Below are 12,839 nucleotides of genomic sequence, written 5' to 3'. Positions count from 1 at the left end.
CTGGGAAGGCAAGGAGGCTGGGAAGGCAAGGAGGCTGGGAAAGCAAGGAGGCTGGGAAAGCAAGGAGGCTGGGAAAGCAAGGAGGCTGGGAAAGCAAGGAGGCTGGGAAAGCAAGGAGGCTGGGAAAGCAAGGAGGCTGGGAAAGCAAGGAGGCTGGGAAAGCAAGGAGGCTGGGAAAGCAAGGAGGCTGGGAAGGACGTAGGTTTATAAGTGCCTCCTTAAGAAGCAATTTGGGTTTTACTTCATAGGTGATGCAGAATGGCTGAGTGTTTAAAGCACAGGTGTAAATTTTAGATGGATGGCTACAATGGCAGCACAGAGAACGTGGCCTGGAGAAGCATGTCAGTTAACAGCAGACTGTCACATGACTCCAGGAGCTAGCACCTCAGGGTGTTAAGAGTGAGGGAGCATGGGCATAGAGGAGAAGGCCATGAGAAACCCAAATTTCTGTGCCTCTCGAGACACAAGTCACCAAACTAAGGTGATGGCAAAATGGTGAGAAGACTAGGAATTCAGGTATGAAACAAGCAACCACTGGCTCAGGCCCTGGCCCTGTTGTCACTAAAAAGCTGTGTCAACTGTTCAGCCTTCTCCAAATCATCAGCCTCCACCACCTCACCTGTGAAGTAAAGGCAGAACCCTCATCTGAGGAAAATTTATTGGGCATATGATATGCCAAGAATACAACAATGAGTATGACATAGGACCTACCCTCAAGTCCAAAAGGAGGTAAACGAAACAAAATAAGATGGCAAATACCATCTTTTAAATATAGCTTCTTTTTGTTATAAAAGTAGTTAACATACGCATATGGGGTAGGGGGAAGCTAACAAGCAAGCAGCCCTGGATAAGAGTTAATGAAAAAGATATTTAAAAAATAGTATATAAAATGAAGAGAGATGATGGGGCAGTTCATTATAAAGAAGTTCAAATGAGAGAAGGCACAAGAGCTCTTTTTAAATTTTAAGTTTTTTTTTTTAATTTATTTTGAGAGAGACAGAGATGGTGTGAGGAGGGGAGGGGCAGAGAGAGAAGAACGAACCCACAAGATCTTGACCTGAGGGGAAAACAAGAGTCAGACGCTTAACTGACTAAGCCACCCAGGCACTCCAAGAGTTCTTTTAAAAGAATTTAAAAATTCACAAACTCAAAACATTCACAGACTCATCCCTACCTGGAGCTCAGGTGAGTGAGTGCGCACCCTCCCCCCCCAGTTCTGCGCCACCCACTCAGGGTGGGGGAGGAGCACTTATCTCCAAAAAGATGGCTTTTCCCCAAGAAAATTATCCATCAAAAATGTTTTCTAAGGGGCACCTGGGTGGCTCAGTCGGTTAAGCGTCCGACTTCGGCTCAGGTCATGATTTCACGGTCTGAGGGTTCGAGCCCCTCGTCGGGCTCTGTGCTGACAGCTCAGAGCCTGGAGCCTGCTTCAGATTATGTGTCTCCCTCTCTCTCTGACCCTCCCCTGTTCATGCTCTGTCTGTCTCAAAAATAAACAAACATTAAAAAAAAATTAAAAATGTTTTCTAAGAAATGTATTCCAACAAAGTAGGTTTTTTGTAGTTTAATAACCCAGTGTGTTTCAGGAAAGGCTAAGGAAGAGCATTTTTGGTTGTTTGCTTGACAAATACTAAGATGTTCATAAAGCAAAAGACCACTATACACATTTATGTCTATCAATTTTATTTCAATATCAGCATCTGTTCAATAAATTATATGGAAAAACCAAGAGCACTGTTAAAAATCTATGATAAATAGGATTAAATATTAATTGATTAAAACCAACTTATCAGGAGAATGGGTAAAGGCTAAGAAGGTAATTTGTGAAAGAAATAGTTTATTAATAAAATATAGGGGCGCCTCGGTGGTTCAGTCAGTTGCGCGTCTGACTCCAGCTCAGGTCATGAGCTCACGGTTCATGGGTTCAAGCCCCATATCAGGCTCTGTGCTGACCGCTTGCTCAGAGCCTGGAGGCTGCTTCAGATGCTGTGTCTCCTTCTATCTCTGCCCCTCCCCCACTCACACTCTATCTCACTCTCAAAAATAAATGTAAAAAGAAATTTTAATAAAAAAATAAAATATAAGAATAGGTTTGACCTAATAAAAAAGGCAAAGCAGAGAACACCTGAATGTCCAAAAGGAATGGGTTAAATAAATCATGGCACATTCATATGAAAAACTGTTATTATTTAATATAATATTTTGAAACTGAGTTACAGGGAAAATACGTAAAATACAATCTAATAAGGAAAAGTAGGATATAAAGCACTATAGATTCCATTTTGTAAAAGAGATATAAAACATAGAACATTAGCAGTAAAGTGTAATTTCTCCCAGTGGTAAGGTATGTAGTGACTTGCTTTCTTCTTTCCCCTTCTATACTCTGAATTTCTATAACATGTTTAGTAATTATTTTATTTATTTTTGAGAGCGAGAAAGAGACAGCATGCACGCATGAATGGGGAGGGGCAGAGAGAGGGAGAGGGAGAATCCCAAGCAGGCTCTGAACTGCCAGCACAGAGCCTGACACAGGGCTCAAACCCACAAACTGTGAGATCAAGACCTGAGCTGAGATCAAGAGTTGGGACACTTAACCGACTGAGCCACCGAGGCACCCCTAGTAATTTTTAACCAGAATGATAATTGTAGAAGCAAACAGCACTACTTGGTGATTCTAAGTTTCAAGAGGGCAGGAAGCATAGCTTGTGCTACTCACGTAACAGTGCTCAGCACATCATACATGCTCAGTAATTACTTACTGACTAGACCAATGAATGAGCAAATAAGGATAGATACACTTACTTTTAAAATTATATATATATATATTTATATTTATTATTTATATATATTATTTATATATATTACATATATATTACTTGTATATAATATATATATTTATATATACTTTCAGACTTAAAGAGTTGTAAGAACATAAAGAATTCCCAGATGCCCCCTACCCTGACTCCTCAAACACTGTACTACATTTGATTTCTCCTTCTCTCTCAAAAGATATTTTCTCAATGGCTAATGGCTAAAATAAGCTCCCTTAAGAAGTCCTTGAGTGTCAGAAAAAAGGAGTACAAGATCACAGAAAATGCCAGAGCTCCTATCTTGACCCAAGAAGTTGGACCATTCTGCTGCTCTTAATATATACATTAATGTAGAACTTCAGAGAGGGGAGTGTATATTGATGTCTCAGAGGTATTTCACATGAGCTTTGAGCCCTCAAACATACAAGTATTACGCAAGTCCTGAGAGGAAGATTAGAGAGAAAAACAGATGATAGTTGAGCCAAAGCAAAAGGCCAAAGTACAAGCATAGAACATATTTTAAAAGAAGGATAAATTCCAGTAAGTCCACATTTTGGAGATCGAAATAAAAGTTAAATTCCACTTCTGACTTGAGCCAAATGGAAATAAAGCATCCTCAAGGATGAGATGGAAGGAGGGAGAGGGAGGGAGAGAAGGGAGAGAAAGACTGATTCTGGCAGTCTAGAAAGAACAGTGTATAACTTATCAGCAACAGACCCTTCTTCATTTAAGGTTTGGAAGGAAATACTTTTCTGATTGTGAGTTTTAGTTAATTTCCCTTTTGAATTTTCATTTTTTTCCAAGTAAATCCTATCTACCAAAGAAGCAAATTTCTCCTGGAAGTATTACAACAATAACCACATAAACAAAAGAATTGGTATCTGTGTTAGACACAGTCTTACAGAAGCTGTTAAAGACTCATTTTGAGTCTATAGCACTCAAGATATCAAAGCTACAGAATCCTGGAAAACTGTTTTGGACAAACTAAGAAATTAGTTTATATTCCTTGGACATATTTGGTACATATTCAGGCCTTCAATAACAATTTCCTAAAAAATATAATTTAAACCAGGTATATTTCACTTTAAAGGTTATTACAATTTGATTCTCACAAAGTATGATCGATCAATCAAACTGGCACTGGTAATTTCTCTATGACAGAATGATCTTGAGACAAGAGGATGAAACATTGACTTCAAGTCTAAAACTACACCTCTAAACACACATTAAATACTTGTGGTTTCAATCTCCTAAGTAAAAATCAGTATCAAGCCCCAAAGAAGCGCCACGGATTTTTAAGGCCTGAAATATGAGGCACTGTAAAAAATAATAATAAATAAAGGGCAAGGCATTACTGATTGTGTCCATTGAATTTTGAAAGCCATTAAAAATAATGCTTCAGCATACCTGACAATTCTTGCTTTACAAACGAGAGCACAGCCAGGTAAACCTGACAGTCAGCTATGATTATCTGCCTCTGCAGCCGATCAACCATGGAGGGGGCGGATTTTCGGACATCGACCTGTTTGGTGGAAAGAAAGGACATACTGATAAATCACACACACACAAAAAGACTCCAAACAGCTATTACTTGACTGTGCAAAATAATTTCACACAGGAACGATGAAACATGGAGCTGAAAGCCAAGACCAGATTTATACTATATTCCCATGAAATCTAGCTCTGTTAATAATACGATGATAAAGAACACTATAACTCATAACTCAAAGGGGCACCTGGGTGGCTCAGTCAGTTAAGCATCCCACTTCAGCTCAGGTCATGACCTCATAGTCTGTGAGTCCGAGCCCCGCGTCAGGCTCTGTGCTGACAGCTTGGAGCCTGGAGCCTGCTTTGGATTCTGTGTCTCCGTCTCTATCTGTCCCTCCCCGGTTTGCACTCTGTCTCTACCTGTCCCTCCCGTGCTTGCACTCTGCCTGTCTCTCAAAAATAAATAAACATTAAAAATTAAGAAAAAAACCATTTAAAAGAACATTATAACTCAAAGACAAACATCCTAAGCGATTAACAATGAAGCTCCTGGGAAACCATGAAGAAAACACAGAAGTTGAGTTTGACTTTTTTTTTTTTTTTTAAACAACTGAAGTTCTTACATATCCAAAATAAAAACCACCAAAGGTAGAAAACGTTCCCCCAAATAGCTAACCCCAAAAGCCACTATGCAGCCATCTACCTTCATTCATGTAGGAGGAACATTAGGATTCATTCCTTATGGATTACATTTTAGTTAAGGAGAAAATGGCTTTGAATGAACCACAAACTGAACTCAAAATGCAAGCCATACCTCTAAGGTGACTACCCCAATAAAAGAAGCAAAAAGTAAAACCAAAAACTCCACTTGTTATAAAATGTTGGTCCTTATTGTAAAGAATGTTTCTAAGTGAAGAAAAATCACCCTGAAATAGAATAATGCATTCTTAATACAAAGTGAACTTGAACGAGATAAGCTAAATTAGCTTTCGTAGGCTGTATCAGTGATAAAAGAAATGATGGGATCTTCGCAAATACGACAATAGCATAACTAGTAGACAAAAAAGAATGAACTGTTTCCCTTTTTTCTAGATTAGCATAATCTATTATGGTCACTATAGTTGCAGATGTAGTCCCAGAACTCATTACTTTGCCTAGGCAAATGTCAGTCTATTGACACTTCTGTTTCTTTGTAATAACTTCTACTGTGTAGGGTTGTTAGAAGGGCTAATGAGGCACTACACGTGAAAATGCTTTTTAAATTGCAAAAATCCTTTGCAAATGTTAATTACTAACATAGGTGTTAGGCATGGCATTAGATACAGAGGACAGACATGTAAATAAGCTTATAGTCTAATGAGGGAACACTGCCTTCGTTACCATGTAATGTAGCAAGTGCTCTGAAGGATAAAGTACAGGGTATCATGGGCACAAGTAGGAAACCTACTCAACAGGGCTTCAGGGCTCAGGCAAGAGTCCTTGGAGAACACGATCTAGGAAGAACTCAAGACAGAATAGGAACCAGGTCAAAAGGGAGGAGGATGTCTTAGGCAGAGGAAAAGTGCTCCATCAGCCACTGTAGGGAGTTTGGACCTTATGAATGGCAATAGTGGGGGTGGGGGGGAGGCAGGGGGCAGGGACACTGAAGATGAAGCCAGCAACATGTTATTTGCATTTCAGAGACTATATTCTGGAGAACCAATTCAAGAACAGTGAGAGTTACCGTAGGCAAATGCGGATGGTGACTGACCTAAAGAAATGGCAGGAGTGGGGAGAGAAGTGGATGAACTCAGGACGTATTTTAGAAAGAGGCAACAGGACTCAGTCATTTATTACATGCAGGATTTGGAGAAAGAGCAATCAAGGAAACCTCTGGCCCTTCCGCAGCATCAAGAGACTATACTCTTGGCCCATCAGTGGCTTCATCATAGTGGACACCATCATCAAGGGCAGAGGTAAAGCAACCTGGATACGAAGGAGCCAAAGAAAAGACGGGTGGCTTTTGGGGACCATAACCAAAAGACTGGTTTGTCAACTCAACATGTAACACATAGCAGACCCGTGGGCACTCCAGAAATATCAGGGTAGGAGGATGCCTCTCCAAAGACTAGACTTTGGCACTGAAAGGTGAAAACAAAATCAGGAGAAGTGAATTGCAGTGCTATTGTGACTTTATTTGTAACCAAAGGCTGGTAAGGCCTGAGAAAATTAGGTAAATAGTTGAATTCCTCAATTATGCCCAAATGCAACATATTTGAATTACACATATGAAAGCCTCATTACATAAGCTCTTACCACAAGGCCCATTATGGAAGAAGATAATCCTAAAATAGCAAAAGAATTAATGTACTTAATGGTTCTAATGACTGATGGGGTTATGCGGGATTCTCTTGTTTTAAAAAATACATTTTACATAATCAAAAGCCGTAAGAAACATGTAGTGCATTCAGTGAAATCCTAAATATCAAAAACCAAGTAAATGAGCACTGTCCTAAGTAAGCAGCACCCAGTTCATAACCTAAAGACATAGTACTTACATTCTTCTTAATTTTATTCTTGATGGTTTCAATTACTCCAGCCTCTTCACTTTCACACAGCTTTTCTGTAGTTTTTAAGTCATCACATGCCAACTGCATTTTTTCTTCTTCAAATGTCATCATGGCATTCTTCCAAGAAAGAAATAAGGAAGAAGTGAATGAACCAGGAAATGTCTGAAAATTTAGGCAATTTATTACAACAAAATCCCAAACGAGGGAAAAAAAAACCAAATTATTTGTTGCAAGTAAAGGAATCAGAATGTTACAGCATACCCTAATCATTTCCAAGAACTATAATCTCAATATGAAATAAGAATATACCTCTACTACACCTACATGAAAAAGCATATGGTAATAAATATTCTTGCAATTACTGTTCTACAACCTTTTATGTTGTTATTGAACACAGTAACAAAAGCCCTGTATAATTTCTGATTAGTCCACTTCACTCAGTTTTTATACCAATGTCTCACTGAAAAGTCCACTCTACCCACGCATGGACCCCTGGGCTCCATCACATACTGCACAAAAGCCTACTGAAACATCAGGTAGCAGGTGCTCCTTGAAAAACCTCAGTCTTTTCAGGGATGGCAATTCCAAGGGGTTCCCTTATTTGGAAATCATTTTACATTGTCCACAGTGAAAAATTCCACTGACAGCCTGTTTCCAGGCACCTGATCTGGTAGATTTTTCCAGACCACATTTGACTGGGTAAGGGCAATCCCCTTCTTGCTGAAAACCTGCAACTTTCACCAGTGAGAGTAAGGTTTCTGAGGATATGGATGGGCTCTAGGGGCAGACATGACACCTGATTCTTGGAAGGACCTAATGAACTCACAGTTGGCTCTCCATTCTCTCTCCATTCATCAAGCCCTCCCCTTGGAATGGAGCCCTATCCATTCTAGGCCTCCTTGGTAGGACTCTAATATACTCTCCCCTTGTAGCCAAACCAGACAACAGCCATCTTTGGTCAAGTCCCCCCACCACACTTTCTTTCCAAGCAGACCCAGCTCTGCCATAGCCTCCCTCCCCGCCTTCCTGCCCCACCTTTGGCTGGGTTTCCCTCACTGCCTCTGCAGTTAAGTGGGTATTCATGTAGTGCTTCCCACAGAGTACCATTTTCCTTAAAGTTGGAGGCTATGTTTTCCTGAAAACAGCAAGCCTTAAAAATGTTTGTCATATTCCCCAGCAGTAAGAGGAAATAAATAGCTTGAATGAAAACCTATGTCACTAGAAGCTGGTCTGGCGTCTGCAGTTGGGCACTGACAGCCTGTGTAGGACACATAAATTTGCAGATATCTTTCTAGATTTGAAATCTAAATGCTTTCTCTATTTTACTTTACTTGATCTCTATACATGATATTGATTACACACACACACACACACACACACACACACACACACACACACACACACTTGCTATTATACCATTCTAAGATAGCTATTTTTAATTTTGTGTTGCAAAGTGGTTTGTGGGATGTTATACGTATTTCTGGAAAAAAGCATCCAATTTTCTACATTGCTGAATTTTCTTTAAAAACCCAACTGCAACCTATTCCCTTCAATTCCTAAATACTAATATTTAAAAATGTAATAGTAACTAACAAATTTCAGCTATGCTAATTTAACTTGCCTTCCAGTCCACATTTAGTCAATGATTTTCAAGCACACCTTTAGTATCCAAAGCCTGATATTTTTTTTTTTTTAAATCTCTACTGCAATTTGTTTTTTTTGGAAAGGTCTTTCCAATTATATATAAAAAAATTTTTTTTTGATTAAGAAAAACAGAATACTCTGAAAGGTATAAGCATTTTATTTTTAAAATTAAGGAAGAGTATATCTCACAGGTTTTGGTTAATAGGCAAAACTTGATTCCACTTTTAAATGCTAAAAGATCGCTATCTATACAGCTAGTCACTCTAAGACATACTTCATATACTTGTTTCCTTCACACCAACACCTCTCCCCATACCAACTTACCAAAAAACTGACGAAGCTGGCTCCAAAACTCATCAATGGGCTATGATTTCTGTTAAAGAAACAAAATTACGTTTAATGTATACTTTCATAAACATTTAATATATTAGGATCACTATATATTTCTAATAATTGGAGACACTGTAAGGTCTCAAAGCTGATTAAATTACCCTAAGAAAAAAGTTCGAGGCAAGAAAGTTCAGTCTACCTGACAGAATAGATCTGCCCTTGATTTTTCAAAGCAAGACACATAAGTCAAATTATAAGAGACTGCTTTAGTAACAAACATGACATCTACAAACACATGGCCAAAGGAAGATGATCAATATTCATCTTAAAAATGCAAAACATGTTCAAAACTTAACACACATAAAGTAACCATAATTTTTAAAGTAGATCAAAGGGTTTTACCACTGAGCCAACCTTGAAAACTCCCTCATTCCAGCTAAAAAAAAAAAAAAAAAAAAAAAAAAACTTGAAGAATGCCTCCCGAGAGTCAGACACTCCCCCACTGGAATATAGTCATTATCCAATTACGTACATAAACCAAACAGAAACCAAATCAAACGAATGCCAATTCAAAAAATATAGGAATATAAACTTTCAAAATTCATAACTGTTAAAAAATCTAAATTTCCTTAAGTTGCATTAAAAGAGAAAAACAAGTAGTAACTGCCTTCTTAAAAATAATTTTATTGATTTTTTAAATTATGTAGATAGCATATGGTCATTCTAAAAAAAGGAAAGAACAATACATTTAGTCAATCCCCTATAGGAAGTTTACTTTGTGTGCAGTATGTCTGGGAAGGGGTGGACATGCACATTTGTATGTGTGTGCGTGTGTGTGTGTGTATGTATATATGTATGTATGTATGTGTACACACACACACACACACACACACACACACACACATATATATCCAATGGACATCTTTGTACCTGTATCTTTTCAGGCAAGTCCAATATATTCTTGGGATAAACTGCTAGAGATAGCATTACTGAGTCAAACAGTATGCACATCCATTTTCCTCTAGGGTCAGGGGAAGAGAGAGAAAGTAAGTAAGGGGGGAGGGTGGGGAAGTCCTGAAGGGAGGGGAAAGAGGTGGGGTGATAAGGAACCTGATTTATTTGGAATATCAACCTTCTGCTACATTTTTTCCCATCTACTTAGTATTTACTCAGATTCTACAATAAATAACTTGTTTACCCCCACCTAATAGGATACTAAGCCAACAAGAAGAGAAGTAGGAAGATCAGTGCACTAGTGAAGAACCCCCACTAGCATTCATACCCATAAACCAAGCTCTAGCGGCACGTGTACAGCACACGATGAAGTCTGCTGTCCCTCTGTTCCTGCGCGATGTGGCAGCGCAGATGGCGATTTTCCCATCCACAGCTCCGCACGGACATACCAGTATAGGCTCCTACCCAAATGTGGTTTGCATAGGAGTATCCCCTCTAGAATGTTATTTTCTGCCCGTACCCCTTATCATCCTGTCTTACACACAACAGACATTCAACAGATATGAACAAGTGAAGGAATGAAAGATGTAGAACCCTGCTTTTCAGGAACAAACTCATTTCAATCAAGTGCGGATTAGCGTGGCTTTCCCCTTTCCTTGCTTACATGTTAACCCCTTTGCCATGTGAAAAAGGAAAGAAGCTGAAACTAGGGATATGCTTCTTGTTCTTGACCAAAATTAGGTTTCTGAGAGCCAAGGCTATTAATTATTCATGGTACTCTAGACTGGCCCTCAGTACTTCCCATACTGGCTTAGGTGAAAAACCAGCCAAATGGAAATGCTCTTCTCTCTTTGAAGTACAGTCTCTGCCAACCCCACAGCATCTGGCATGTTAGACGGCATACCCAGTACAATGAACCGGTCGATAAACGTGCAACCTCTCATATGCTACACAAGACCTGTTGTTTTAAGAATTTAACAAGGTTTGGGGTGCCTGGGTGACTCAGTCGCTTAAGGGTCAACTTTGGCTCAGGTCATGATTTCACGGTTCGTGAGTTCAAGCCCCACATTAGGCTCTCTGCTGTCAGAGGGGAGCTTGCTTCAGATCCTCTGTTTCTCTCCTTCTCTGTCTCTCTGCCCCTGCCCCACTCTCGCTCAAAAATAAACATTAAAAGAAAACTTAAAAAAAATGAATTTAACAAGGGTCACTTGACTTTTTAACCCTATGTTAATTTACCTTATCTTGATCAATTTTGGCCAACAGATGTGTTTCTACATAAAACTTATGCATTTGGGGGATTTGGAAATGTTCCCAAAGATTAGAAGTATCATTATTTTAAAACTGAATCTAAGGAAGAAGAAAGAGGCTCATAGCTCACCTCAATATGCTCATATTAGGAACCAATAAACAATGATCCAAACACAAGGGGAGTAAGGATATCATGTAAAGACCAAGTATAAAGGTAAGCATTAGAACCAAAATACAAACCTTCTTAAATACCAGAAAGTAGATAAAACAACAGAGGTGGGGACAAGTGAAGCTGACCACATGGTGAAAACCTCCCTTATTTAAAGAAGGGATTATGTAAGGATATATATACATTTGCTAATATTGAAAAAAACAGATGGAATAACTTACAATTAAAAAAAATAGATACCTACAAGGTAAGAGAAGGAATAGGGAAGAAGAAACAAGGATAGAAACAAAGCTTCTTTGTAGACACTTTGTTTTGTAGATTAGACTTTGGGATCATGTAAATATCCCTAAACAGCAAAATTAATGTACCTAAAGGCGAATCCAGTTGGTAAAATAACCACACAGAACTATTCCAAGGGACTTTAGAACACAATAACCTGACAGTGCATTTTCATTATGAAATATTCTTAAAAATAGACCCCAAAAGATGGCAAAAATAGGTTTTTTTCAGTAATCACATTCTCTCCAGTCAAGTTGGTATTGCCATTCTAAGGCTGCTGGGGATGTAGTTTGTGACAAAGCGATGGGTAGGTATGTTGCTGTTTGTTGGGACTCAGGACTTTGTGCATAGGAAAAAGAATGTAGTTAATTAAAAACCCTATAGCTTAGGATATAAAGTCTTGGTTTTATCTTTTAAAAAATAAATATTTCTGTCTGCTGAAAAAGCCTAGAAGTAGCACCACCAGCAGCCCTGAGCGGGTCTAGCACCCTCTCTAAATACATTAAGTAAAAGAGATTGTGGGTCTTTGAAGAAATGGTTGATTCTGGGTCAGGGGTAAAAAATGTTCAAGAACAGCCTGGAGTTATCTTATTAGAGCAGAAAGCTAGGAAGTTTAAAAGCTATATTAGGGTTTTGAAGAGGTTCCCACTATGCAAACATGGAACAATAATCCCTAATGAGAGTAAAAACAGCAATAGTTTGAAACATCATATAAAGTTAAACCATAAATCCAAAATGATATTTTAATTAACAACAAGACTACCACCACCACCAACACTGCTCTCATTGCCTATGGAGGATCTTAAGGAACCAACGCATTATTTTGAAAACTCATTAAAAAGAGAGTAAGCATTTATCCCGTCTTTTCTCTATGGACTCAGAGTAATGAATTAGTTGGGTAGGAGGGCAGTTCCTCCACAAAAATTTCCTGGGATAATAAATGAAAAGCAAATGATAGAATCAGTGTCTCATTGTGGATCTCCTCATGAAATAATGGATATGAGAGACAGGGGAACATATTAAACACCACCATGCTGATACAATCAGCAATATCCAAGCTGCAGGAAACTCTATAGGACAAAGATCCTAGTTTCCTCAATGACAAGAAAAAAATATATGAGTAGAGGGAAAGAAACTGATAAGGGAATCTCTAAAATAAAAGGTTTAAAATACAACAGACACATAAAACACATAAGAGACATGTGTGTATGTATGTATGAGTGTGTGTATGTGTATATATATATATGTATACATATACATACATATATACATATATATATATATATATATATACACACATACACACACACACTCATACATACCCATAACAATGAGAATATGAAACAAAAATCACAATAGCACAAAATT

The 12,839-nt window shown here is 38.5% G+C and overlaps 1 protein-coding gene across 1 annotated transcript in view; it reads right to left on the bottom strand.

The window, feature by feature from the left end:
- TTC39C (tetratricopeptide repeat domain 39C) overlaps positions 1-12,839 on the bottom strand; it is a 106,756-nt gene that overhangs the window by 51,833 nt on the left and 42,084 nt on the right. Inside the window, exons 2-4 of the mRNA XM_042963249.1 lie at positions 8,816-8,864; positions 6,836-6,964; positions 4,218-4,332 (exon numbers count right to left, since the gene is read on the bottom strand). Coding sequence (XP_042819183.1) covers positions 4,218-4,332; positions 6,836-6,964; positions 8,816-8,864 — 293 coding nt within the window. The remainder of the gene's footprint in view (positions 1-4,217; positions 4,333-6,835; positions 6,965-8,815; positions 8,865-12,839) is intronic.

The sequence above is a fragment of the Panthera tigris genome, chromosome D3, assembly GCF_018350195.1.
Source record: "Panthera tigris isolate Pti1 chromosome D3, P.tigris_Pti1_mat1.1, whole genome shotgun sequence".
Lineage (NCBI taxonomy): Eukaryota > Metazoa > Chordata > Mammalia > Carnivora > Felidae > Panthera > Panthera tigris.
The sequence above is the reverse complement of the archived record's forward strand: the minus strand, read 5'-3'. Positions and strand labels throughout refer to the sequence as shown.